The sequence below is a fragment of the Pteronotus mesoamericanus genome, unplaced genomic scaffold, assembly GCF_021234165.1.
Source record: "Pteronotus mesoamericanus isolate MK-2021 breed Mesoamerican mustached bat unplaced genomic scaffold, CSHL_Meso_final contig_56, whole genome shotgun sequence".
In the NCBI taxonomy this organism is placed as follows: Eukaryota; Metazoa; Chordata; class Mammalia; order Chiroptera; family Mormoopidae; genus Pteronotus; species Pteronotus mesoamericanus.
Genome location: NW_026555201.1, coordinates 11,863,864 through 11,891,037, shown reverse-complemented (window position 1 = coordinate 11,891,037; position 27,174 = coordinate 11,863,864). Strand labels below are relative to the sequence as shown.

General features: G+C 38.4%; 1 protein-coding gene across 2 annotated transcripts in view; it reads left to right on the top strand.

Moving 5' to 3' along the window:
- Nucleotides 1-27,174, top strand: part of PTPRR (protein tyrosine phosphatase receptor type R) — a 232,362-nt gene that overhangs the window by 138,166 nt on the left and 67,022 nt on the right. For both annotated transcript variants that reach the window (XM_054580107.1, XM_054580108.1), the window contains 2 exons: nt 2,057-2,167; nt 12,564-12,826. In XM_054580107.1, the coding sequence (XP_054436082.1) occupies nt 2,057-2,167; nt 12,564-12,826 (374 nt within the window). The remainder of the gene's footprint in view (nt 1-2,056; nt 2,168-12,563; nt 12,827-27,174) is intronic.

The following is a 27,174-nucleotide window of genomic DNA, read 5'->3' as shown; positions in this document are numbered from 1 at the left end:
TCTTGAGGAGTTTTCTTTTTTATTAGTTTTCAGCTATGTTTGTGGACACACTGGAATAAAATATGATCTCAATGAGGTCAAACAATAAAAGATAAATTGTCACTTGAACCCAAGATTTCCTTTCTGGAAAGATACTTGTTTTCCAACTCTGACGGATGTAGCTAGGTTGGCTGGGCACCATACAGCAAAGAGAAGGGTTGTCGGTTCGATTCCCGATCAAGACATATGCCTGGGTTGAGGGTTCGGTCCCTTATCCAGACCTGTACGAGAGGCGGTGGATCCAGATTGATGTTTCTCTCCTTCTCTTTCTCCCTACCTTCCCCTCTCTCTAAAAACAAATAAAATCTTTTTATAAAAAAATTGGTTTCTAATCATTTTATGAGGCAAGTATTTTCAGATTCTCCATCCACTTACCATTTACATATTTTCAAAATATATATCAAAATCGTTTCTTGTATGCATGAATTTGTGTTCTAGAAAGTAGGCAAGATAGTAGAGTGAGCACATTAATATTTTACAAGCAAAGAAACTGGAAACTCAAAACTTCAAGCAACCAAAAGTTACTTCAAATTGTTTCTTATCACAGTTTAACTCTTTTAACAGGTGCTTTCTGTTCTGTCTTACTCAACTCCCCACCAAGACTCACTTGGGTTCCAGGATAAAAGTTTTCATAAAACGTTTTTCAAGGCAAATACTTCTTTTTATCTAATTTACAAATGGTGAATGTATTCTATTATGATTTAAAGGCTCAAAAATGATTAGCAATAATTTCTAAGTTCAGACGCAAGGGCAGGTTTTATTGAAGGCTTTTGTTTGTCTTCCCCTTCTTTTTCTTTCTTTTTTTTTTTTTTTTTTTTTTGAGACAATTGCTATTTATTTCCCATGGTTCTTTGGGTTGACTAGGATCAGCTAAGTTGTTCTTCTGTCCTACATAGTATAGGCTGAATTCACCCCAGTGGTTACATTTGCTGCTGAAATGTCCAAAATGCCCTCTCATTTTCCAGGGCCTTTCTCCAAGTGACTTTTGTCATTTGATATTTTGTCATTCAAGGCTTTCTTACTCATTGGAGACAGTATCCAAGGACAGACATACTTGCACAAAAAGGGGTGGGGAGGGGAGGCAGCCTTCAATGAAGTACAAACATTCTATTTGATTTAGCCTTTATATGTTTGCCTATTGTAGACCATTTGATTTCAAGTTAAAGTTTCTTTAACTATAAGTCTATAAATTTCACTGAATCATAAAACTAATTGCATCCTAAGACTTGATTTAGTATATATGCTTTTAAAAAAATAAGTAAAGTAAAATTAAGGCACTCATTCACATTTTATTTGTGCTTCTTCTTTACCTTTCCATCCCCAAAGTAGTGAGCAAAAAATTAAGTATAAATAAAAATAAAAAGAATTATTTCACCTTTTATTACCAAATTATTCTGGACTTTTTCATGTTTCCTGATACAGAAAATATAATATTCTAACAGTTTGTGTAGCTGAGGTGGTACTTTTTCATCAGATTTTGACAGATAAAAATGCATTTTAAAAAGAGTTGATAAAAGAGAAAAAAGGAAGGAAACGACCTGAACAGTGTTGCTCTGTTTATTAACGCATCATGAGGTTTTGTTTTTGCACCTGTTTCACTTGTGTTGAAAAGTTAAGAGCAGTATTACAGCACGTAAACAGGGTGTTGCTATGCTGGGAGGGGACTTCAAACAGTAAAGAAAGCCTCAGAAACAATTTCCTTAACACAGGAAAGAACAGCACTCTCTCACCTATGAACCAGGTCATTTCCAAGAGAGACTGGAAGGGACATTTACGAAGCCGTGGACCTGATAAGCCGTGTCAGGCATGCTTGCTCCTATACAGGAGATTAAATAATCTCCTCGTGTCTAAGTCCCTTGTCTTAGATCGGTTTGAGAAGCAGCTCTGGCAGCGTGGAATGTAGGTGTGTTCTACTACACTGAATGGAATAAAGCTAAAAATATGTTTAGTGTCTGATAAGAACAACAGTCTCCTCAAGCTCTCATTTAACGTCGGACTTTCTGTTTTGCTTTTAAAGAAAAATGTTTTACAAGGGCAACATGAAGCGGACAAAATCTGGAGCAAAGAAGGATTTTATGCTGTTGTCATATTTCTCAGCATCTTTGTTATTATAGTAACGTGTTTGATGGTAAGTTTGCTTCTTTATATATTTTATCCTTTGCTGAGCCCACTGCTTAATATTATTGGATACATTTGCCATTCAAATGAATGTTGAAAAGACTGGGAACAGAAGCAAGACTATGATGCTGTTAAATTGGGGGATTTCATATCCAACAGCGGGGTAATAGCTAAAGGAAAACCTACGGGATTCTGGATTCTGACCTGCACAATAAAGCTGGAATGGCACTGAGGCTTTTAGTAACTTGATCAACCCTCAGAATGAAGCTTTAGAAAATGATTCCCTGAGGTCACTAAAGCCTCAAAGTCATTAAAGTCTCATGGGCACACTTTGGGCTCACTTTATTTCTTCATTTATATCATTTTTATTGAACTCAAGGAAATTTTTCAAAAGAAATATGTCTTAAGGGCAAGCTTACTCCTTGAAAAGTGGTTGATTTACTTATTTTTAAAGGACCATGAAAGCATTTTATGAAATTCCAGGCATGGAAAGGAAATGATTATAGACTCAAACGCTGTACAATTCACTGCCAACTGGTTTTTTTAGGTGAATGAATACTATAAAAACATGACTGCAAATAGCTCTGTAAATTACAAATTATGAATGTGAAACCTTTAAAAGCATATTTCTAATTTAGAAAAACAGAGCCCAAAGTAAACCTAAACACACTAAACTATGCAGTACTCTTTGGTATTGAATGAGTTAACAGTTGCCTTTCAAATAGGAAAAAAAATAAATTCTTATTCTTTTAAAATTCCATGATGTAACTTAAAATATTTGAAGTTTACAAATGAGTTTTAATAACTTTTTCCTGTGTGCTGTGTTCTTTTTAATTTTTCACATTTTTAAAAACATTCATTCCTTAGTTTTCAAATGCCCTCAAAAAGACATGCTATTTATTCTTTCTGCAATCAACAGTGTTGCTAAGTGTTTTATTGGATTTTGTTCATTCATTTGTGCTTCCCCCAATGGGCAGTAGTTTATGTTAGAAATATCAGGGCTGTCTGGAAAGAAAAAGGCTGAGTAGGTAGAAACTTGAAGGATATAAAACAATTAAGGCCTTGCACAGGGTGATGATAAGCATATTTCCTTGATTCTGAATACAGGAAACAGTAACAACACCCTCAAGCTCCCATCCTAATAAACTCAGAGGCATCTTCTATGGGCCAGGCATTAGAAAAGAAAATTTCTAAAAATTGTGACATACTGAACAAAAGAATTATTTAAGAATTACGTGTGAAAATGGATTTTTATATATTAAATGATAGAGGTTAAGAAAAAATAATTTTAATGAGAGAAGCTTGGGGGTTATGGAAGTTGTAGCAGAGATTTCTGGGTGTTTGTTAGTGTTTTAGATGGTGTGGTTCCTTGTTATGGTTAATTGTACTTTAAAATATCTGGTTCTTCATTTTCTTTTTTAAGATTTAATTCATTTATTTTTAGAAAGAAGGAGGAAAGGAGGGAGAGAAACCGATGTTGTGTTACCTTTTGCACACCCCCAACGGGGGACCTGGCCTACAGCCCAGGCATGTGCCCTGACTGGGAGTTGAACCAGTGACCCTTTGGTTTGCAGGCCGGCACTCAATCCACTGAGACACACCAGCCAGAGCTGGTTCTTCATTTTCTTAATACAAAAAATTTCAAGTGCTGTGCTCTCTCTTGTCAGTCACAATTAGTGGCTTTTCTGCTTCACAGGTAAAAAGGATGTAAGGACAGGAAGATAGAAAGGGATAAAGAGTGATAAAAATAGAAATTGTTCAGGTGGTAAATGATGAGATTCAGAAGAGCAAAGACAAGGTTAAAAAGGAGGGAAGTGGAGAAGCAGATCCATGAGCAGCCTGTGAGTACTAGAGGGTAGGGGCAGGCAGAGCAGAGCTTGCTATCAACATGTAAGATATGTTCCAGATTCTGCATTTCCAACCCAGGGAGCACCCATGAATCCAAAATGACTGGATAAATCCCTACCTGAGATACTGGTCTCAGTTGACAAAAGGTCTCCTACCAAATGCACCCTCAACCACTTGGGCTGGAAAACAACACTTCTGTTCCCAATGCGTGCAAAGCACCAATGTGAAAGTCAGAAACCTGCGTAAGTCTGCTCCAAAGCTACCAGAGCAAATCAAGAAAAGGATATTTCAAAAGTATCGGAGGTTGCACTCTCCTGGGTTGGTAGATAGATTCATCCATTCATTTAATCCACAAAATCCTACAGAGGATCCACAGAGGGCCTGTTGTCGGCACAGTGGGCAAAAGAGAAAACAAGACAAACAAGGTCCCTGTTCTCATGGTGCCCATATACTGTAGAAGGGGCATGAATAATAACTAATATTTCAAAAGATCAAATAGTGAACATCTTATACGATTTCAAGGATATGACATTCTGGAAAAAGGCAAATCTATAGAGACAGTAAAAAGTTCAGCAGTTGCCTGAGGTTGGGGTCAGGTGAGGGAGGTCGGGTGGGGTGAATAGGTCAAGCAGATTTTTAGGTCAGTGAAACTATTCTGTATGCTACTATAATGGTGAATAGAGGGGTAGGCAAAAGCAGGTTAACAGTTTTGAGTACATGAAACACAAAATTTATTCTTGTATTATTATTTATTTATTAACTATTATTGTTTATTATTATTTATTTAATTATATAACTATTATTTAACTATTTATTATTATAATATAAATAACTATATTTAATTATATAACTAATTATTTAACTATTTATTATTTATTATTATTAACCTACTTTTGCATGCACCCCTACATATGACACTTACGGATTTGTCAAACCCCATAGAGTGTACAACACTCCAAGTAACCCTAATCTAGACGAGACTTCAATGAATTCTATCAATAACAAATGTACCACACTAATGCAAAGCGTTAGTCATAGGGGGAACTGTTAAAGGAGGTAGGGAAGAGACGGTAAAGGGAACTCTGTACTCTCTGCTCAAATTTTCTGTAAACCTAAAACTGTTCTTTAAAAATTAAGTGTATTAAATTTTTTTTAATCTCAGTGTTAAGAGCCAGGAAGAGATAACACAACAGGGAGTGAGGGGAGCAAAGCCATCTGGGACATCTGAGGCAGGAAAACGTGGGGAAAGGGCCTCCCAGGCAGTGGGAACAGCTGAGGGGGGGATAAGCTTAGCCTCCTTGGATTCATGAAGAGTGGAAGCTGAGTGCTTTAAGCAGAGCTTTGATGTGCGTATTTAAAAGATCGCGTTCTCTGCTGGTGCAGGGTATGGGAGCAAGAGGATTCTGGAGGATGGTACTTTATTTAGACTGATGAGGAAGACAATGGTGGCCCAGAGTAGGGGGTGGTGGTGGAGATGGAGAGAAGTGAAGGACTGGAACTTATTTGTAGGTGGAACTGGCAGGACTTTGCTGGGTACTGATTCTCAGGGAAGAGGAAAGAAAAAAAAATGAAAGATGAGTCCTGGGTTATCTGGCTGACCAGCTGGGTGGTGACGCTCCCGCTTCCTGGGAGAGGCACACACGGCAGGCACCGAGCACTGAGAGACGCCACACTGCAGGCTGTGCCCCGATCGTTCCTGGAGGGAAAGAAAGTAGTAGAATGATATATTTCAAACACTGCCTTCGATTTTAATATGAAAGAGTCACTTGGAAAACTAACAGGGGAACAAACCATCCGTACATAGAAAATAGTTAATATTGACAGAAAAGTAAAACCTACCTAACAGACAGAAATAAGGTAATGTTGAGTTTATCTGATGCAATTTAACCACTGACAAGTCAACAGTTCACATTTAGGGACATGTCAAATATGATTCTCTAAAATCAGCTGATCTTTGTAAATGTTCCAGTGTTTTTGATAATGATCTTGATTTAAAGTTAAGTTTTTACTTAGATCTCTCAGTAATAGTTATACTATCACTTTTGTGATTCTTAAATCCATATACTCTAATTTATTTTCTCATAATTTTGTTAATTACATGGCAAAAAAAAAGATATAACTCGGAATTTTTCTGGGACATTAATTACATTTATGAAAGATCAAATACCATTATTTGCATCCAGCCTTCCTACATACCATAGAAATGAAAAGCATGTGTTTTTATTATAAAGTTGTACAGGTAAATGGCTTCAATATAACAATATCTGTGTGCTGTATAACAATAGCATAAGGCTTAGCAAAATTTTTGAAATGCAGCATATTGTTTACTTTTCTTAAAATAATAAAGGATGTGTTGCCAGGCATAAAATTAGACATGTATGACATTTCAAAAGTGTGACTTATTTAGCACCTTTCAAATGTGAATGTTCAGTGGGTGGAGCGACAAATAGACAAATACAATTTTCTAAGAAAAAATGTGTGGGCAACTTCCAATCCATTCAGAATTAGTTCTTAAACTTGAATAAATAATAGAAAGAACAGAATGTGTCATCTAATTTAGACCTTTGGATGTACTTAGAGGTTTAGTAACAAGTACAGAGGTATTTATGGCATGTAGGTAGAGATATCTACTAGCCAGATTGCTTCTGGAAAGCACCGAAAACACATAAAAGAAAAAAAACAGCTGTTTGGGTCAGTAAAAGCTCTGGCCTGTTAGACCCACAGAAGAGCCACTCATATGTCAGACAGAGTTTCTCTAGTCCTGGCCTTGTAAACTGAGGCAGGAAGTCCTAGGTCAGACCACCTTCTACAGCCTGAGCATCACTCAGTGAAAACTAGCAAAGGTGGACATAAACAGCCACACTTCTCTAATTGGTTATGTATAATCCCCAGAGACTGAGAGAAATTGGATTAGATTCCTAGATGGAATTATTTGGGACAGAACCATTTTCCAAAGTAGGTATATGTCTCAAGCTAATTTTCAACATTTTCCTGTATTAATAAAAATTATTTGGGCAAGAATATAACCCTTTTACTAAGAAGAAAAATAATAATAACAATAAGAATTTGTTTCTTGTATTTATTGCATACTTACTGGTACTAAATTTACTACCTGGTATTAAACATCTAATGTATTTTTATACCACATTGTTGAGATATGATTAACATACCAAAAACTGTACATATTTAATGTATACAACTTGATGAGTTTGGAGATAAGTATACACCCATGAAAACATCACCACAATCTATGCTATAAACATATCCATCACCTCCAAAGTTTCCTCCCATTCTATTTATTATTAATATTTTGTGAGTAATAAGAACACAACATAAGATCTACCCTCTTAGCAAATTTTTAAGTATATAATACAGTGTTGTTAACTATAGACTCTATGCAGAAACACTTAATGTATATTAGTTCCCTAATTTTACTGATGAGCAAACCATGGTTCAGAGAAGATATGCGACTTGACAAAGAACAGACAATATGTGGGCATGTGTATGGGGGCGTCTGAGGAGAGGAACTGGGATTCAACGTCAAGTCTATCTGAATTAAAAGTTTGAACTCTTTACCATGATTCCATGGGTAATATTGTCAAATTGTGGTTTCTTTTAGCTCTGTCACTCTATCTTGTGGACATTTATTTCCGGCCACAGAGGGGTCTGGTGACAGAATGAGAGTACCTGTATTAATCAAGGCCATTTAACCCAGGCAGAACTGACAAATGTGTACCACACCTTCCTACTGTGAACACATCTCTATTTTTGTACTTAGTATCTTGTAATGGACACATCTGTCTCATCTGGAAGCCTGTGAGTGTACAGACGGCAGAGTTAAGTGCCATCTTTATATCCACAATGTCTCGCATCTGGAATAATGTAGGGATTAATTCATGTTTATTCAATTAAATGAAATTAATGAATGAGCACCTTCAGAACTAACTGTAAAATACTGTAAAGAACAAACATATGCTATGGATTGTTTGGTGTCATTTTAAAATTTGATCATATATCAGTTCACAATGATGTTTTGTGTTACTTGCTTATGAGATTTTTTAAAATAAAAATTATAAGCTGAAAAAGAGCTTTACAGGATTTTGTAAAACTTCCTCTTATTTCTGTTTTCCTCTGGCTTCTTCTTGCTATTTTTTTTTCTTTTGCTATAGTTTAACTTTTATTCCTTTCTCTTTTTCTTTTTGAATTATCAAAAGATTTTATTGCATCCCAAGATTTAAACAAGCTCTAAAGGTAAATTCAAAAATATTGGTTTGCCACAGCTATGGTAAGGTTTCAGGTTTAACTTTAAAACAAAGGGCATCCACACAAAGAAATATGCATGTGCTCCATTCTGGACCTCAGGCTGTGCAGAGGAAAATCCCTGACCCACTTTCCCAGAGGCTTTGGGAAAGAGGTTGATAAGAAGGATGGAGATTTATAAGACACAGCAGAGGGGAGTTATCACAGGCCTAAGTCAGGAAATTGGGATCCTAGACTTTATTTCTATCCTTCTATAAATTATTAAACCACTCTAGGTTTAAGTGTAAAAGGAAGAAATCATAGCAGGTGATTTTTAAGATACCTCATACCAGATTTCTCAACAGCTGTCCCGTTGACATTTTGGGCCAGATAACTTATTGTGGGGAGAGGGTCTGTCCTATGCATTGTAGGGTATTTCACAGTATCCTACCACCTGCCCACTAGATGCCAACGGCACCACACACACACTCCAGGACGACAACCAAAAACCATTGCCAGGCGTCCCAGAAGAGCAAAATTCCTGCTGGTTGAGAACCATTGCCTTAAAAAGTGCCTTATTGCCAAGTGGCCAACTCCAAATTTTTTCCACATTTTTTCAGACAGCCCAGTCTCTCTCTTGAGTATTTTTTTAAACACTTTCCAAGTTCAGCTTTTTCCTAATTAAAGATATTGCGATCAGTTTGTGCGTGTACCACATAGAGACGGATTAAAAATTGACCTCTAACCAGAGATGAAGTGAGCAGGTGACTGTAAGATACATGACAGAGGTTCCTCATCAGGAACAGAAGCTCGTGGATGGTAAAGAAGGACTTTGGACTATGCTTGTTTTACACAAATACGATCATAAAAGTGACCTGTCAAGAGCTACTGTGAAAGCCAACATTTCCTTGGATTTCTCATTTTCATTTTTGATCTCTGCTTCTCCAAAATCCAAATGTAAACAGGCAAGCAAATGTTCTGATATACAATACATACTATATTTAGTTGGTAAGAACTTAGGATGTGTAATATATATATTACCATCTACTTATATTTTCCTGTAAAGATACAGATATATTTGTTTCTGTTCTCATTCAGAAAAATAATTTACTTGCAATTAAAAAAAGAAAAAACAAACACACCCTGTCCCACCTTATATTCTATTCCCTCACTCTTCGGTAGCTATGTGTTTAACATAACACATGTCATCTGATTGGTATTGTTCCAGAGGAATTTTTGGTTTTGCAGAGTAGTGTGGTGGTGAAGTGTCTTTTAAGGGTTATGGAAAATGAAGAGAAGCCCCATCCTTATACATTAGGCACAAAAGAAGGAGATTCATCTTCAGTATTTTCTATCCTGTAGCTTGTGGCACTAATTATAATAACAGTAAGAAGACTTGTCACTTAGCTTTAGATTTTTTTTTTTGGTAATATTTGTCATGGAATATTTAGAATCCATTGTTTTAAAAAATTCAAGACTTAGCTTCACCCTACCCGAGTCAATAACTAGCCCCAGTATAAAAGTTGCCAGTTTATGAGGAAGTAAACTGACATAAAAGACATTAAGGATTCTCTTTAATTTCCTGGCTGTTCAAATTAAGTCAATAATATGCATTTCTATTTATACCCCAAAAGTGCATAGTCTTTTTCCTTAAGAAGATCTTTCCATTCACCAAAGGTACATTCATAGCCTCGGTAGTTCTCAGACTCAGTGGTGAGACCCACATCTGCATCAAGTGTGACTGCGGTCAGTCTCCAAGAACGACAGCGTGGTGAGAGAGCTCCAGAGGGCTGTGGGGGCTGGAAGGTGCTTCGGCCTGCAGGACAGGGCTGCCTCAGGGCTTGGCTCTGCCTGGCTTCATGTTGCCTGAGGCAAGCCAAGTTATTTAGTTAGACCTCAATTTCTTTAATATATATTAGTAATTATATCAGAAGGAGCTCCGATCCTTCTGTGTCCATCCTCTGATACCCTCTGTATCCCTAATTAAAAAGTCACTTGATGTGCATTCATCTCTATTTTTTACCTCTCAGCCCTCCCCCTACCTTCTTGCTTGTCGCTACAACCTGAGATGTTGGGTTGCAGACAAGGCCTGAGACATGATGACATTTAGTTCTCACTCTGTGTGGAAATGATTCCAAAGCTCCTTTTTACATCACAATTTCTAGTTTTTTTTCTTCTTAATTTTGAATCATCCTTTCTCATGACTTTGGTTAAGTTTTTTTCAGGAAACGTACACAGACAATAAATTTTCTGACACCTCAAGTATTTCAAAGATTCTGTTGGCTTCATATACATGACCATCAATGTATCTATTTGTGGAATTCATGCATCCTTTATATGTATTTTTTCCTCAAAGTTATGAAAATTTGCCCCATTTTATTCTCTCATTTACTCTTCTCCCAACTAACACATGCATTTTTTAAACTAAGCATGTTTTTCATTCCATATCCCTAAATTCCATAAGAACAAAGTGCTGTCTGTTTTGTTCATAGCAGAATATGACATACCTTTCACAATATATGGCAGAGGGGGCACCAAAAATAGTTTCGAATGACTTGCTTCTCTTTCATTCACTCTGGTTCATCATTTACCATTTACCGTGATTGCTCTCTAACTTCCATATCCTATCTTGTCACTGTCTTTAACGTCACCTCTTTTCCTTTTGCTCTACATCCCAGGCAGTCTCTCTCTACCTTCTATTCCACTGATTGCACTTTCTGCATTGTCAGTTCTGCTCTTTATTGCTCACATCCTACTACTAAATTTTCAGTTCTTTGAATTATTTTCTTTTTAATCTGTCTGATACCTTTCATCTTAGATTGTTGCGGTTTTTATTTCAACCTGATTCTTTTTTATAATCTTATCTTGTTGAATGGGTTTTTTTCTTAACCAATATATTTTGAGAATACTAGACAACTATTTTCTAAAATTTTCCTAAAATTAATTATTTCCTCCACAATTTCAGGTGAATTCTTTCCTAACTTCCTTTTTTGTTTGTTCATCCTTTAACAAGAAAAATATATATATTTAGGCTTTGTACCTTTCCAGTAGGTTTAAAATATAAAAGTTACTAGAATTTAAAGGAAACTTGTAAGAAAAAGAAATAGCTTCATGACTTGTTCGAATAAATGTGATTGAAAAGTGGCAGAAAAGCCCTATCCTCTAAAATAACACTCATTTAGCTAATGGATTCCAGAAATTAAACAGGCGAGTTCAACAGGATGCAGATGCCATCAGAGCTGTAATTGCAGATAATGGGCTAAGTCAGCTCTTCATGCGAATTAACTAATCAGGTCACTTCCTTGAACAGACTTGAAGAAGCACGTGGACATGCAGTTTCTGCAGGAATTGGAGTAAAGGAGTCAGCATCAAATCAAGAGGCACAATATCTAATTGTTATTTTGTATACCTTAAACTTATACAATGTTGTATATCAATTATATCTCAGCAAAACTGGAAAATATTTAATTTAAATAAAAAGTAAATTTTTTTTTAAAAAAAGAGCCTATAAAAAAAGGAAGCTTAAAGACAGGAATGACAGACTTTGCTCGCCTTGCAATATGGTCCATTGGGGTGTCCCAGCAAAGTCAACCCCATTGTCTTAAAAATTTAAAAGTGAAGATCCTACAATTTCTGAATTATACTAGCCATTCTAAAAAGAGCTCTGAGAATGGAAAAAAATGGCACTTTTTTTTCTACATGAATTAAAAATTAAAAAGGGGAAATGGTAAGAAAAAATATTCTGGTTGCCCAAATTATTCTTTGATAAATGCCTTAAATTGAATCATTTTAAGTATTTACTAGGTACCCAAAATAAAACTATGACTAACACAGATATTTTCCAATAGAAGAAATTATGGTTTTTGGCATATCTATTATTTCATTAATGTTTTGCAAAGCTTCCCTCATACATCTTGTATTGGATGCAGATCTCTGTTTCTGTAAATGTCATAAGCCCATATTTCATAGTTCTTCCTTCTATACACCTTCCCTTTCAGTCATTTTAACTAAACACTTACATGTGATCATACTGACATCCGGTACTTTTATAAAATTAGCCAAATTTGCTTTTAATAATATTTGGGGAATAAATTCATGTACATGTATATTGAATATGCATGTGTTCATATCTAAAAATACCATGTATATCCTTTGGAGAAAAATCTCAATACCACAAAATTGAGAAACCATCCTACAAGTCTTTGCTTACTTGTATTAAACCTTTCCTTTGGTTTGCTTTCTAAGTTGGGGTGGAAGAGATCATACTTTGTTGCAGAATGTGAAAAAATGTGACAGGAGCCCTGTATCTTCTTCTATAGATTCTTTACAGATTAAAAGAAAAATTTCAGCTTTCTTTGAGACAAGATAAAGAGAAAAATCAGGAGATCCACCTATCACCCCTCGCCTTACAGCCAGTACAGTCTGAAGCAAAGCCAGTCAACAGCATGGTCCAGCATGAGCAGGCGCCGAAAGTGCTGAGCGTGGTCGTGGACCCTCAAGGTCGATACATTCCCGAGATCAAAGCGACCACCTCTGCCTGCCCTTCTCCTTTCAAAATGAAACCCATAGGACTTCAAGAGAGGTAAGAGCTTTTTCTGTATCTCCCATATGCTGATTTTTTTTCTAGTGTATTCACCATCTGAGAAGGATAGAACTAGAAATGATTGGCATATTAAGCAGAAACCACTCACCACCCAGTGAATACCAGAAACAGTCTTTCTTGTCTTTCCAAGAATCTAGCTGTGCTACACAAAATCTTTTAGTTTTACCTGATTTTGTCAAAGTGGTATAGACCCTAGCCAAGATCATCTTCAACTACAGGACAGCTTCTGTAGTCATTTAATGAGTGCTTTTTGAGGGCCACTGACTTATCTTGTTTAATTGTCATCAAAACTCTGGTAGATAGGACTGGAAATGCCTGAACTTCAGGCATTTCCCACCAAAGCCCACATTGTTTGGAGTAAGTGAGAAGGAGTTGATGCTGCTGATTAACTTTTTATAAAGTTTTCCCTCTGCTTTCTTTGGGCAAAATAAACATTATCTCAAGATTCATAACATTCTTTTTGTTGCCTTACCTGCCTTGGTATTGTCCTTATTCATTCTCATTTAAAGCAAATCTAAAGTATGAAAACCAGAATATGCAAAATTCATAAATGAGGGGATAATGCTTTGTTTCCTCAAAATTTTAAGTAAAGCTTTCCAATAGCATTTTTTTAAATAAGAAGGTTCAGGATTACATTGAAAATATGATTTATATTATATTCAACATTGCACATTGGAACAGTGGAGGAACTAAAAGTTTTCAAGATATACTCCCAAGTTCATTTTCTTCTTATTTTTCTACATCTCCATTTTCTATAATTCTCTGTTTTGTTGCCTTAGGTTTGTAGATCACATATATACATTTGATTATATTTTCTGTCATACACACACATACCACAAGCTTTCAGAAAATATAGTTTGTGGTTTTTAAGGATAGTGGGAGACTAAGTTGGTCATTCAAATCTCTTTGAAAGAGGGGACTTAAAAAACCCAGAATTATCTCCTAGAGGGCAGACACCTTGTAATACAAGGCTTCCCCCACTAGGTGAGTGTTCTACGCACCTATATGTGTCAGTGTGCCAGCTGGCGTTGTTGTGAGAGGCTGTGTTCCCCGTCAGTGGAATCTTTGTTGAAGATTCTTTCAGTGCTTTTGCCCATTTCATGACAGGTGATTTACGGTGCACCTGCGCACACTGAACTGAGTGTTCAGCAGTTTTGACCAAAAATGGCATGACCTCCATGCCCCACCCTCCCTATTCACCCAGTCTCATCCCGAGCAATTGTTTTGCTTTCCTCAGATTAAAATGGTCCTTAAAGGAAACATTTTGCTGATGTGGAACAGGTGAAAGAAAAAAATGGCAGAAGCACTAAAAGGCATCAACATGGACAAGTTCAAAAACTATTCTGAGCAGTAGGGGAAAAAATAAATGTCTTGATAGGTGTGTTGCATCCAATAGAGAGTACTTTGAAGATGACTGAAGTTTTAAACATGTAAGAATAAATACATGATTTTTTTATAAATAAATTCCATTTTTGGTGGTTCCCCCCTCATACTGTCAAAGAACAATGAATGAATTGAAAAGAAAGGGATTGGTTGCAGTGAGCTCCAAAGTCCTCAAAGGGAAATGGAGAGCAATCAAGTCATTCTGTCTACTTCCTCCCCCAAAATGTTTGACACTTTCCTGATGGATCCAGGTACCATTCCCTTACAGGAATACCACTAAATTGGCATCTAGGCTCCAGTATTAAAAGGCAGACAAGATGGACCTTTTTTCCTTAAGCTAACCAGGGGTCAGAAGAATTGGTTTTGAGACCCAGCTCTGCCGTGTCTGGATTGAGTGCCTTCATGAGCCGTGCACCTATCTGGACCTCACTTTCTTCTTCTGAAATATGAAGGGATTAAACCTGACTTCTTCACGTCCCTCGGGTACTTTTACTCTTGTTACCCAAATTAGTTTTATGCATTTATGTCTTCCAAGAGAATCCTTGAAGCAGGCACCTGAGCATCAGTGGTACACAAAGGGCAAGAGGGCAGAAAAGATCTGCTCAAGTGCAGGCAATAAGAAAATTAATCAATTTTCTTCAGTGGGAAGACAGAGGACTTCTGAGTGTCTCCAAATTTCCCCTTTAGGCTACTGTATGGTTAATAGCTGCTTCTATGGAAAGGAAATTAGCAAGAAAACAGGTAGAGTCGTGCTACTCCCTGATTTTTCTCATTTGATTTTCTGTTTGAAGTAAAAAGTGAACAAGAGCAGTCAACTAACTGTCCAGGGAAGAAGGATGGACTTGTTGTAGTGTGGCACTCTTGCGCCTGACTCAGGACTTCCTCAGTGATCAGTCAGTGGGCCCGAGGAATGTGACATTGATGGAGACATTTTCTTTCCATCACAATGAGGCCTTCCCAGGCCCCAGGGGATCCTGATACCTAAGAAATAAATATTCTCGAACTTTTCTTAAGCTGCACTGTAGAGTGGTTTATTTTGGTGTCCATAAATACCGGACAAATGATGATATAGCACCCAGGTATGTGATTTTAAAGGTTTTCTTAGAGGCTGAGCCTGGGAGATTTCCATCAAAGCCAGAAAGATGTCTGCAGTAGTAGAAGCAATAAAAACTCAGTCACCAAGAAAATGTTGAGTATTTTACACCTAAACTCAAAGCCTTTGTTTACTATCATTTCCTCTAGGCAAGGTGGAATGTCCAGATTTCTGTCCCCTCCTCTCCCTAGCAGAGAAACATTTCAATGCTCAAAAATTTGAACTTAGAGGATACTCGTTTGTTCCTCAACTGATCTCCCTCTGGGAGATAAAAGAAAAGGAAAGAATAGAGAGGATACAAGTGAATATCCAGTACGAAGTATATGAAAATACTCTGGAAATTAGAACAGACCCAGTCAATGAAAATGGATCCAACTCCCTCCTTTTCTGTCAAGTAAAACTCATACCCAGAATCTTCTCTCATCGGCCTTAGGAGAGGGTCCCTAACAGCTCAGCCTGAGACAACGATGCTTGTCCAAGGGACTGACGGAGAGGATGCCCTCAGGAGGAGCCCAAAGGAAAGTAGGGGAGCAGAACAGAGGAGAAGCCATGCACAGAGGTGGTTTCAGCTGATGTCTGGCCCCAGGCCAATCACACAGGGAGAGCTGGAGCTTGAGGGGCACCTCATGAACAGCTCTTCCACCTGAGAGCAAACAGACTGGGCCTCTGTACCCCCAGGTAGTCAACCACTGATTTCAGACCATTCTGGGGATGGGGGAGGCAGAACTGCCCAGACATCTCTGGACAAAGCCACTCCCATCAGCTGAGGGTGATTCTCCAGAGACATGGCAGCTGTGTCCATTCCCAGGCAACACTCCCAGCAGCGAGGAAGGGTGGATACAGGCACCAGCCTGGTGAAGGTGATCTGGATGGGGCGCCAACAGCATTGCTACACTTGCCAAAGGTTACAACACTAGTTACAACAGAGCTAAGTTTAAACTTCAGGGCTTTTGTCAATTACACCTTACATTCAGTATTATTATGTATTAGTTTCAGTTGTGCAGCATAGTGGTTAGACCATCACGTATTTTACAGTGTTCCCCCTGATATTTCACGTACCCACCTGGCACCATACATAGTTATTACAGTGATATTGACTATACTCTCTGTGCTGTACTTTATATCTGTTGACTATTCTGTAACTACCAATTTGAACTTCTTAATCTCCTCATATTTTTCCCTGATCCTTTCTGGCTGCAATACACGTACCACATAGCCTCCTTCAAATAAACACCATTTGTTCTCATGGAACCTATGACCCAGCACCACTGAACACAGACTATCAACCGTGACTCATTTCCTCTGCCTGCCAATATGGGGATCATACAGATAACAACCAACCAGTTAGAAGTCAACCCTAACTTTTTATTGGTGTTACTCTAAGTAACACCAATAAAAACAACTCAGTAAGATTGTTGACCCTTTGCGTGTGTCATCTCATTTAATCCACACAAATGACTCATTATTCCATCCTTATAGTGAGGAAACTCATGTTCAGAGAGTTTAAGTAACTGCCCCAGTAACCTGATAATAAGTTACCTCTGAGGGGTATAAGAGTGACAAACAGAATTTCAACCAAGCAGCCTGGCTCCCTGCGGGGGGCGAGGGAAGCACAGATTGCCTATATTCTGTGGAAAATAAATAAAAGGTTGATTACAAATCAATGTATTTAGTAAGTAGATATATTTCAGGGTCACACTATTATTCCTCTTGGCAAATTTCATGCTTGGCTGTTGGGATGTTTTTCAGATTCTGAATCAAGTAAAACTCAGTTCTGTGTCATAGATTCAGTATGGGGATCGCCGGAGGGGAAGGGGAGAGGGAGGTGGAAGTGGGCAGAGGGAGGATGAACGACAGTGGAGGGAGACTTGGCTTTGGGTGGTGAGCGAGCAATGAAGTGTAAAGATGGTGATTTATTCAGTTGTGCACTTGAGATCTATATGGTTTTGTTCACCAATGTCACCTCAGTGAATTCAATTTAAAAAACAAAAACTGTTCCCGTGGAATTTGGCAGGGGGGCTCTACATTGTTCAAACCGTGTGGGTATAACTGAGCTCATTACACTGTGTGTGTGGTGGACAGTGGACATGGGGGAGGGACATGTTCGTGCCCCTCCACCAAGCTGCTGCCCACGCAGTGGGAAGAGAAACAAATAATAAAAGCTGACATATTGATCCTTGGTTGGTGTGGCTCCATGGATTGATCTCTGGCCTGTGAACCGAAAGTCAATCGAATCCCGGGCAGGGCACATGTCTGAGTTGTGGGTTCTCTAGCCGGGGGCATGTGAGAGGCAACCAATCGACGTTTCTCTAGCACATCGATGTTTCTCTCCCTCTCTTTCTCTCTCCCTTTCCCTCTCTCTAAAAATAAATAAATTTTTTTAAAAAGCTAGCATATTGATCACTAACCTACCATACACCAACCACTGTGCTAACATAGTATCTCATACACTCTTCACAACACCTATTGAGCCGTGTACTATTTTTATGCCCTCCTTGCAGGTAAGCTAACAGACTTACAGAGATTAAATAGCATGTCCAGTATCACAAAGGAAAAAAGATAGAGTTGGAGATTCAAATCTGGACAGCCTGGCTACAAAATCTGCACATCATCACTGTGTTCTACTTCCTCCTCAAGGGTACCAATGATAAAACTTTTACACTTCTCTTATTTTTATGATTATATCCTTATAAAATACCTTCATGGGGATGTCCAGAGTTGGGAAGACATTGGAAACATGCACCAGCACTTCATCAATGGTGACCCTGAAGCTGTTTCTTTCTTTAATGGCAGGATGGACACAGTTGCCCTTTCCTGTAGGCGGGCTGGAGTCCCGAAAGGTTAGAAAACACTTTAGAGTTTCTTTATTAAATAAACAACTACACTGGGATTAAGAAAGTGAAGTCCAAAGGTCTGAAACCTGCCTAATAATTAATGACAAGGCCAGAGACAAAAAGTAATAGTGGTAAATGAAAGAAATGACCGTGGACATAACCCAAGCAGTGCAGAACAGATGCCAAAATATATTTTTAAGGAATCAAGAGTAGTACACTTCTTCCCTAAAAAGGTAAAAATTGGCCATCGCTTGTTGGCAAGTGTGCACCTAGCTTCTCTCCAAGTAGGCTGAAATGCCTGAGCCTTTGTGGCTGATTAAGTCCCAAGAGTGTAGGCCTGGACATAGCTATGAGCAATCACTACAGTGGCTCCTTTCCTCTCCCCGCCTTTCTTTTTCTCTACTCATGGCCCTGAGCAAAATAAAAGGATTGAGTCCCCTCGGGTCCTCTTCCTGCTGTGTCTCCCACCAGACCACCCACCACAAAGGCTGCCTCATCCTGAGTTCAGGCAGAAAGGCTTCTCAGCAGGCCCATCCTTTAACATTTCTTCACTTCAACCTGATCCCGGACACTGGCTTCCAGCTTTACTAGGTGGTCTCCATTTCTACTCACACTGTGAGGGGCAAAACCGAATTAATTACCTTCTTGGATTTGTGTAGCCATTCTGTAGAATGTGACCTATTTTTAGAGACAATCATGCTTGCTTCCCCTACCTGCACAATGTTGGCATTTCTATCAAGTTCTCCTTGTCCTGACCCTAAACAAGAGGTTGTTGTGGTATAATTTTAGAGCGTCATGTTTGCTGAATGCTATACTCATGACCAAATTAGAGTTTCACTGTGAAGAACACAAAATGCTATGGTTTCTAAAATGAGATTTCAAGTCTTAGCTAGGGGACCATGTTCCAGGTCTTGATGTACAAGTCGACAGAATTAGGTGAAGTGGCCGGTTTTTTTTTTGTTGAGACATTTTAATCAGGGCAAGCACGAACAATTCCCAGAGTACATTTTGCTTCTTTTTTAAGAGAGAGCAGCGCTGAATCTTAGTTCCTGTGTCAGGAGACTTTACCTCATAGGCAGAGACGATTTCCTTTGTAGTTATTTGAAATATGTCCTGAAATTACAGCTCAGGGTCCCACTATGATTTTATGGGCTCCTTGAACATGGGTCCCTTATGATGTGAGGCATCACTCGGTTCCCATCATATTTTCCCAGCTATCTAAACAATACATGACCTCTGTAACAAAACAGTGAAAAATCACAGATCACCCATGGCAGGTGACTTTAGCATAATTGTTATTTTTCAATGGATGGGTTTGTTTGTTTGTTTGTTTGTTTGTTTGACCGGTAAATCTGTTATCAATGTTGAAGTGTCATTTCCAATTCACAACGCATTGTGATTATCTGGGTGTGATTTGAACAAGGTGGGGAGGGCTCTGTTCTCAGATGTGACTCCTGAGTGTATGTACTATGTGGAAGTAGTACCCTCTAGTGGACAACTGCACATTGACGCAGTTATTATTAACTAGTCTCATCTAGGGAAAATGGAAAAGGAAAAAGGAAGCAGGATCTTGTTATTGTAAAAGAAAAAAAAAATCCATAATGATTTCAATGTCTTTTCAGGCAAGTGAGGTATAACCTCTTTTGGCAGATACTTTAGGAAAAGGTCTTGGGGTAATGAAAGAGCTCTAGCTTAAGAAATAACAAATAGGTGTGAACACTTTCAAATGTGATGTACTGTTTTTTAAAAAAGATTTTATTTATTAATTTTTAGAGAGAGGGACAGGGAGGGAGAAAGAGAGGGAGTGATGTGCTTTCTTAACAATGCTTAGCATCCAATCATTTTCATTTCTTACTTTTTAAGTAATTTTAAGGACAACTGTCAAATGCAATTATTATTGGCTAATATGTCTTATAGCATATAAATCCTTTTATTTAGGAGAGATATTTTTTTCAAAATCAGAGATTTAAATACAAGCCTCAACTAATTCTTCCCTGTCCAGGTCCATTTATCTTTCCTGACTCATATTTTATTTCCTTCTTTTCCCTTTTGATTCTTATTTCCCGACATTGCAGTATCTATACCACCATGCCTGACATATGCTACGTGTTCCATTAATATTTATTAAATCTCAGTATGAAAAAGGAACAAATCCTTCAAATTAGGTTAATTTATGAAAATAAATACTTAAAAGAAAAAAAACAGGTCTCCATCAGCACCCCATGGCCCTACAGACAGAAGGCTCCACATTGGCAGGTTGTCTGGCCGCCTTACCAGCAGGAGGGAGGGTCTCTGAGCTGCTCCCATTGCAAGTCCAGCCACCCGGCACCACTGGCGCCAAGCGGGGCTTGTCCCAACCCTCATTCCCCTGCACTGAGTGTGATTTCCTGGATGATTAGTTTTACTCTTGTTATGTTTTATTTGCTGCTGAATTTTGCCCCCAAAGTTAGTATTTTGTTACTAAATCCCCATTCAGAATATTCTTCTCCTGATAGAATCCTTATGAGAAACAAATTGGAATTTTAAACCCACTTTAATCAATAACATGAGTAAAAGTGCTTAAGTGGTAAAAGACCTATGAGAGTGGCTACATTAAAAGTGTGACAAAAGCCTATTGTAGCCCGGTGGCAGGAATGCGCCTTTCCCCTGGATTCTTGGCCATGTGAGTCTCTGATAGATACTCCACACTGAGCAAAACTCTGGTGCTTTTTCCACTCAGCTCTCTTTCTCGTTGCCCAAGGCAGCGTTTCCCAATCTGTACTGCTCTCCTTAAATTTCCTTCTCCCATCCAATCCATAGAAAAAAACAAAGTCCTCACCCTGGCCGATGTGGTTCAGTTGGTGGGAGCATCCACCCATAAACCAAAATGTCACAAGTTTGGTTCAGGCTGGGGTGCATATGAGAGGCAACTGATCAATCTTTCTCTCTGTTTCTCTCTTTCTCCCCTCCTCTCTCTCTAAAATCAAAGAATATGTCCTCAAGTGAGGATAAAAAAAAAACCTCGAGGAATAAACTACCCTTCACTCTCTCCCCTCCCTGATCCCATAAATACTTTCACCAACCTTTCTCTCTCTCTGTCTCATACACACACATAGAATTGCCTAAGAGCTCTTTCATTTTTGTTCTTACTTCCTAGCTCCACACATATAGTGGGAGTTTTTTAAATATTAGCTAGATAATTCAAAGTAAGCCTTACTGATCAGTGTTAGCCTCTCATCTATTTCAACTCAGAAATTTCCACTTAGTTCTAGAAAGCCCCAGGTCAGGGGAAACTTCTCACTTCTCATTTCATTCCTGGATACCGAGTTTCTCTGAGCACTTTATGTGACCAATGAGTTATTCTAGGTCTATGGACTATCTGTTTCCTGTTAAATGTGTAAATCTTGTAAACTTAAAGAGATTCTATCTGGAAACTGTTATTACAGAGCAAATATGCATCAAGACAAGTCATGCAGCTGAATGATTCCATTTTTTGTAAAATAATGGTTTAGAAATCTAGACAGAGGTCTCAGATAATGAGATCGCAAATTTCTCCATGACAGGCAAGATTTCTTCATCTCTGAACATTCTGTGGAGCTCCCTGTGGGTTGACTCTCCTTATCCTTGTCTTCACTTTTACAGTCTTGGGGTAATAATGGTTTGATTTGCCATCACTGTTTTGTAAAAGACAGTTTATTTCACTTTTTAAATCAGCCTTTAAAGTATATCTCAGCTTTAAAGGTGTTTTATTTTCTACTCCATTCGTATAATTCATGGAGTGTTTAATGTGTTGGGGGCAGAAATTACTAGAGAAAGCAAATTAATAGAAATAATTCTTATTCTGGCCAAAAACTGCATAAGGGAAAGTCTCAGGTATTGGAGCAGTTCAGAGTAACGCGAATGCATTTCCGGTCAAGTGAATAAGAACCGGAGAATGTAGCCATCACACATTGCACATACTGGGTACAGGGTGTGGGAGGGGATCTCGTGTGTTTTCGGGGACAGATTGAGTTCAAAAGCTTGGCAGATAGAGATTGTGGATGCATGTGCACCAGATATTATTATAGTAACTAGAAACCCTACGAAATGTAGAATCCTTGAAAGCAGTGAAGGACATGCCCAGGACACAGTGGTAACCCGAAGATGAGGATGTCTACTTTCTAAGTATTCCTACCATATGGGGCCTGTAGGGGGCGCACTAAAACAACAATTTGCCCTAAAAGAAGATCTAGGCCTCTCCGTGGCAGAAATCTCCAAGTGATACCCTTCCCTCATTGTCACTTGTTGGTGGCAGTGGTCGTGGTGGGCATGGTAAGGTTTCAGAGTAGGTGGTGATATATCAGAACTAGGGGTCTCTTGAAAAAGTAAAAAAAAAGAAAAGCAGCATTTTAAAATTGAGAGGAACCTTAAGGCAGTGGTCCCACAACCTGACTTCACATTATATTCATCTAAGGGAACTTCGTAACATTTCTAGATAACCTGCTAGATAGAAACTTTCTAGGTAGAATGTTTTTTCTGTCTAGATAGAATTTCTAGACAGAAGAATGTTCTAGAATCAAACCCAAAAATGTAGCTTCAACAGCTCTGGGCAAGGTTGAGGAGATATAGGTATAGATCTATACATATGATATCTACATAGCGATGTATACACATTCATATAGTTTAAAACATATACATTTAAATGCACATATTTAAATACATGTCTCTCTAAATGCCTATGTATATTCAAATACACTAAAATTACTATATATGTATATTTCTATATTTAAGTTACTGCTGTTTACAGAGGACAGCCTCAGTGGTCTGGGTCCAAGCGGCAGGGACGGCCTTGGGACTCCGCAGCCAGCGGCGGGGCCTCGGAGGGAAGCGGTGGTCCCTCCCCCTGGCACAAGCGCCGCTGAGAAACTGAAACAGGTCATCGATTGGAAAGCTGGAAACTTTTCCAGCGATTGTCTAAAACCAGTTTCACTTTTGGCCTCACACAACCCCAACAGCACTTACCTTTCTCACGGAACACTGGATTCCTAGAACTGGGTATATTACTAAAATTACTAGGATCACAGGATGCAGGTATTGGAAGATGCCCTCCTTAGTGTTTTCCTAATGCAGGAACTGAGACAACGTTAACTGACTCATTTACCAAGAACTGTAACTCTGTGGGAACCCCCTGTCGGGACTGGGTTATTCAACCCTAAAATAGCTGGATTCGTGGCTAGCTGTACGTTATCCCACATTTTGATCTAAGTTACTGGTTTTTACGTGTGCCCTACAGAGCCTTGGGGGAGAGACGGGCGGGTGAGCCCGGCGCCCTTCTCAGGCTCTTCAAGGAGCCCAGCTCTGCAGACACTCATTCTGCGCGTTGGCCTTGCAAAAGAGGTTTCCTTTTCTTTCCTACCGAAGAGCCCCACTTTTGAAAAGAGTTTGAAGGCCATCGATGTGATTGTTTTCTCAGGGAGGCTGCTCGGGATAAACCTGTCCAGATGGAACCAGAGACCCGAGGGGGAACGCAGGTCAGGCTGTGTTCCAGCTCACGTGTCTTTCTCAGGCTGCAGAGGGTTTGTGCAGGTCGTGTCCGCTGCCCTCTTTGGAAGCTTTTTTATGAGACTCTTTTCGCCTGATTCCTCTGTATTGGTGCAGCGAAGTGGCCAGAACGTATTTCCCCGCCTACCGTGGCCCTCAGTGTATCTGACACATCTGTAGGGTGTCCCAGGGCTGTTTATAATGCATATAAATCCAAAAATAATTCCTAGAGAAGTTGTCACTTATTCTCAGGTATATTCTTCACTGGCCACTTGGAAAAATCCTGATCCCAGTGCAACAGTGATAACTTCTCTTAGAAACTCATAAATTTTTATTTTATAATTCTTTATAGATTAACTCTGATATGTTATGTATCATCTATGCCTAGAAGTTAATTATCCTATAACCCATTCTAAAAGTTTTATTTTACCTTACTGTTATAACTAAAGTCTCTCAATTTTAAACGTAATAATAGTTTTTGAATGTTCCCAGAGAGAGCAGTTGTTCAGCAAAAGTCTCTGGTTCTAACGACCTTTGAATCAATAAGTATCTAAGTGTTTTAATTTTCTGAGAGAGGCAAAATGAAAACTAGGACCTAGAACTCAGTTTTGTCCAGTCAGGATCCTTCCATGATAACATGGGGTCCTTTAAAGTTTATCACAATTTCAAGATTTCGTCTTCCACTATCCTGCACCCTGCAAATCATATATGATCAAATATACATCAAATAATATGTGACATTTTAAATACTTGGTAAAAATTTTAACATATATATATTCTTTCCACCAAAAGAGCTCATTCTACCCTCCTCCATTTTCTCTCCAACCTCTTCCTTGTGTATTTCAAAATCTTGAAAAGAATAGAAACGAGGTAATGGAAATAAATAGGAAAGACCCTTATTTTTATAATGAGGACTATCCCATGAAGATAATAATAGTTAACATTTAACAAACACTAACTATATTCCAGGCACTGTTGCAAATATTTTCATATGTCACTGAAAACATGACAAACAATCCTACTATTAAGATCTCAGTTTTACAGAAGAGAAAAACCATGTCCCCAACAGGTCACTTGCTCAAGGTCACCAGGCTGGCTATGGGAACCCTGGAAGGGGTACAGGCGGACTGACTCCAGACCCCAAGCTGTCAACCACTGGACACACAGTCTAGGACCTTCAATTTCTACTCAAATTTGAAGTTGATTTTTGCCTTAAAATGTCCTGTTTACAGAAGGCACATGATACATATTTGTTGCATTGAATTAGATTTTTCTTGATGAAATTTTCTTGAATTACTTTGACTAAAATATAAGCACAAAGATTAAGCAGACCTTGAAAAAGAAGCGTTGTTTCTTACTGGGCTTTAGTTTGGGTCTCCTGAACAATCTTCTACAAAGTTATGTTGAAAAATCCCCTGTCGTCATGACTGTGTATGATGTGTCTATGTAAGGAGATACTATTTGACTATGATTTTCCTATATAGGCTTAGAAAGGCACTAGAAAGCCCTCTCTCAGCAAAAAGAGACAAACTTACTGAGTTTGCCTTCAGCCAGAGCTAAGCTGGAGCCCTTGAAGGGTGAATCCATGTATTCTAGAACCTAACAAATTGTCTCAAAATAAAGTCATCATTTCACTCATCTGTCTCATAAAGTTGGATAGTTAACCCTTTAACATTTAAAGGGGAACAATAAATAGATGAGGGGTTGCTTTGTCATTATTCTAAAAAAATAATCCCCTTATTCTGAATACTTTTCCTTATTTTCCCCATTTTCTCTGTTCTATTAAAACCATTTGTACCACAAGGACATTGTCAGAGTATATAAACTCGCCCAAGGACTATCGGTATATATATATATTTTTTTTTTTCCTCCAGTATTCAGCTCCTAAATCAGTAACTGGGGAACTTGAAATTTTTCCACATCCTACATCTTTTGATGACAGAAACACAAGAACATAATACATTGGGAAGAAAGGCCTTAGATTTTCTGACTAAAATATAGCTACTTTCCCTAGATTTGGTGGATAATTTTACTCCATTGTGCTTTATTTATTCTTAGTAGAACTTGCAGGGATTGTTTTCAGGATAACGTCAGGGCAATTGTTCAGAACTGAGCTATGGGCCAACCCAAGGGCATTCTCCTGGGAACAGTTTGACTAAAATGTACAAAAGATCCCTCTTCTTATCAAAAATACTTCTTCTTAAACATACAGATAAATAAGAAAAGTTTTGACTTGGGATAAAAATAACAACAAAATAAATCCATGACTCAATGCCTTATGTGATCCTAGTACCTGTTAGATGGCAAGTAAATCGTGTCTTCCTGACTTGTCTCTTCATAGTTTAATAGGATGATATAGAAGAAGCCTTTTGTACACAGAAGGGGAGCGCCCTCTATACCTTCTTTTCTCGGGACAACAGCATTGGCCGTGAGGCAGGACAAAACATTAGTTAATATGAGGCCTCAAGGTTTTTCAGCCCTTATTAATTTTTTAAAAATTGTAATGAACTATACAAATAATAATATGTTCTTTTTCTCAGAGAAAGATTTATTCAATAACTTAACTTCATTGCTTTTAAGAAATTATTCTAAACAAAAATTAAGTACCTTCTAATTTAGTATAAGCCCATTTTACTTTGTCCTATGCCATCAGAGTTTGAAAACAGCTGGCCCCACTCACTGAACGAGGTCCCTCTGCATATTTAAAGACTGGCATGAAATGACTTTTGGTCTTTTCTTCATCCAGTTGTATAGTTCCAGCTTTATTAATTTCTCAGAGTCAGTCTTCCTTTTAAATCCTTTAATCATCTTCTGGATCATCTCTAAAGCTGTGCCATGGTCTTTCGTGAGTCAGTGTTGCTTTAATAAGCCCTTCAACTTCTAACAAACAGGATTTGTGTTCAGTTGTCATAGCATTTTATGTCTCTTGAGCTGTATTTCTTTTTTTTACATTTTTTAATTTATTGTTGTTCAGTTACAGTTGTCCCGCCTCTTTCCTCATTGCTCTCCCCTGCCCCGCCCCCCACTCCCACAGTCACTCCCCTCCACTGTCCGTGTCCATGAGGCCTCTATTCATGTTCCTTGGCTTATCCCTTCCCCTTCTTTCCCCCATTATCCCTCACCCTCTGCCCCCTGGTTGTTGTCAGTTTGTTCTTTATTTCCATGTCTCTGGTTCTATCTGGCTCATTTGTTTGTTTTATTCGTTAGGTTCCACTTATAGGTGAGATCATACGGTATTTGTCTTTCACCACCTGGCTTATTTCACTTAGCATGATGCTCTCCAGTTCCATCCATGCTGTTGTGAAGGGTAGGAGTTTCTTCTTTCTTTTTGCTGCATGGTATTCCATTGTGTAACTATACTGCAGTTTTTTTCATCCACTCATTTACTGATGGGCATTTAGGCTGTTTCCAGCAATTGGCTATTATAAATAATGCCGCTATGAACATTGAGGTGCATAGGTCTTTTGAACTGGTGATTCAGATTCTTAAGGTATAATCCCAGCAGTGGAATCGCTGGA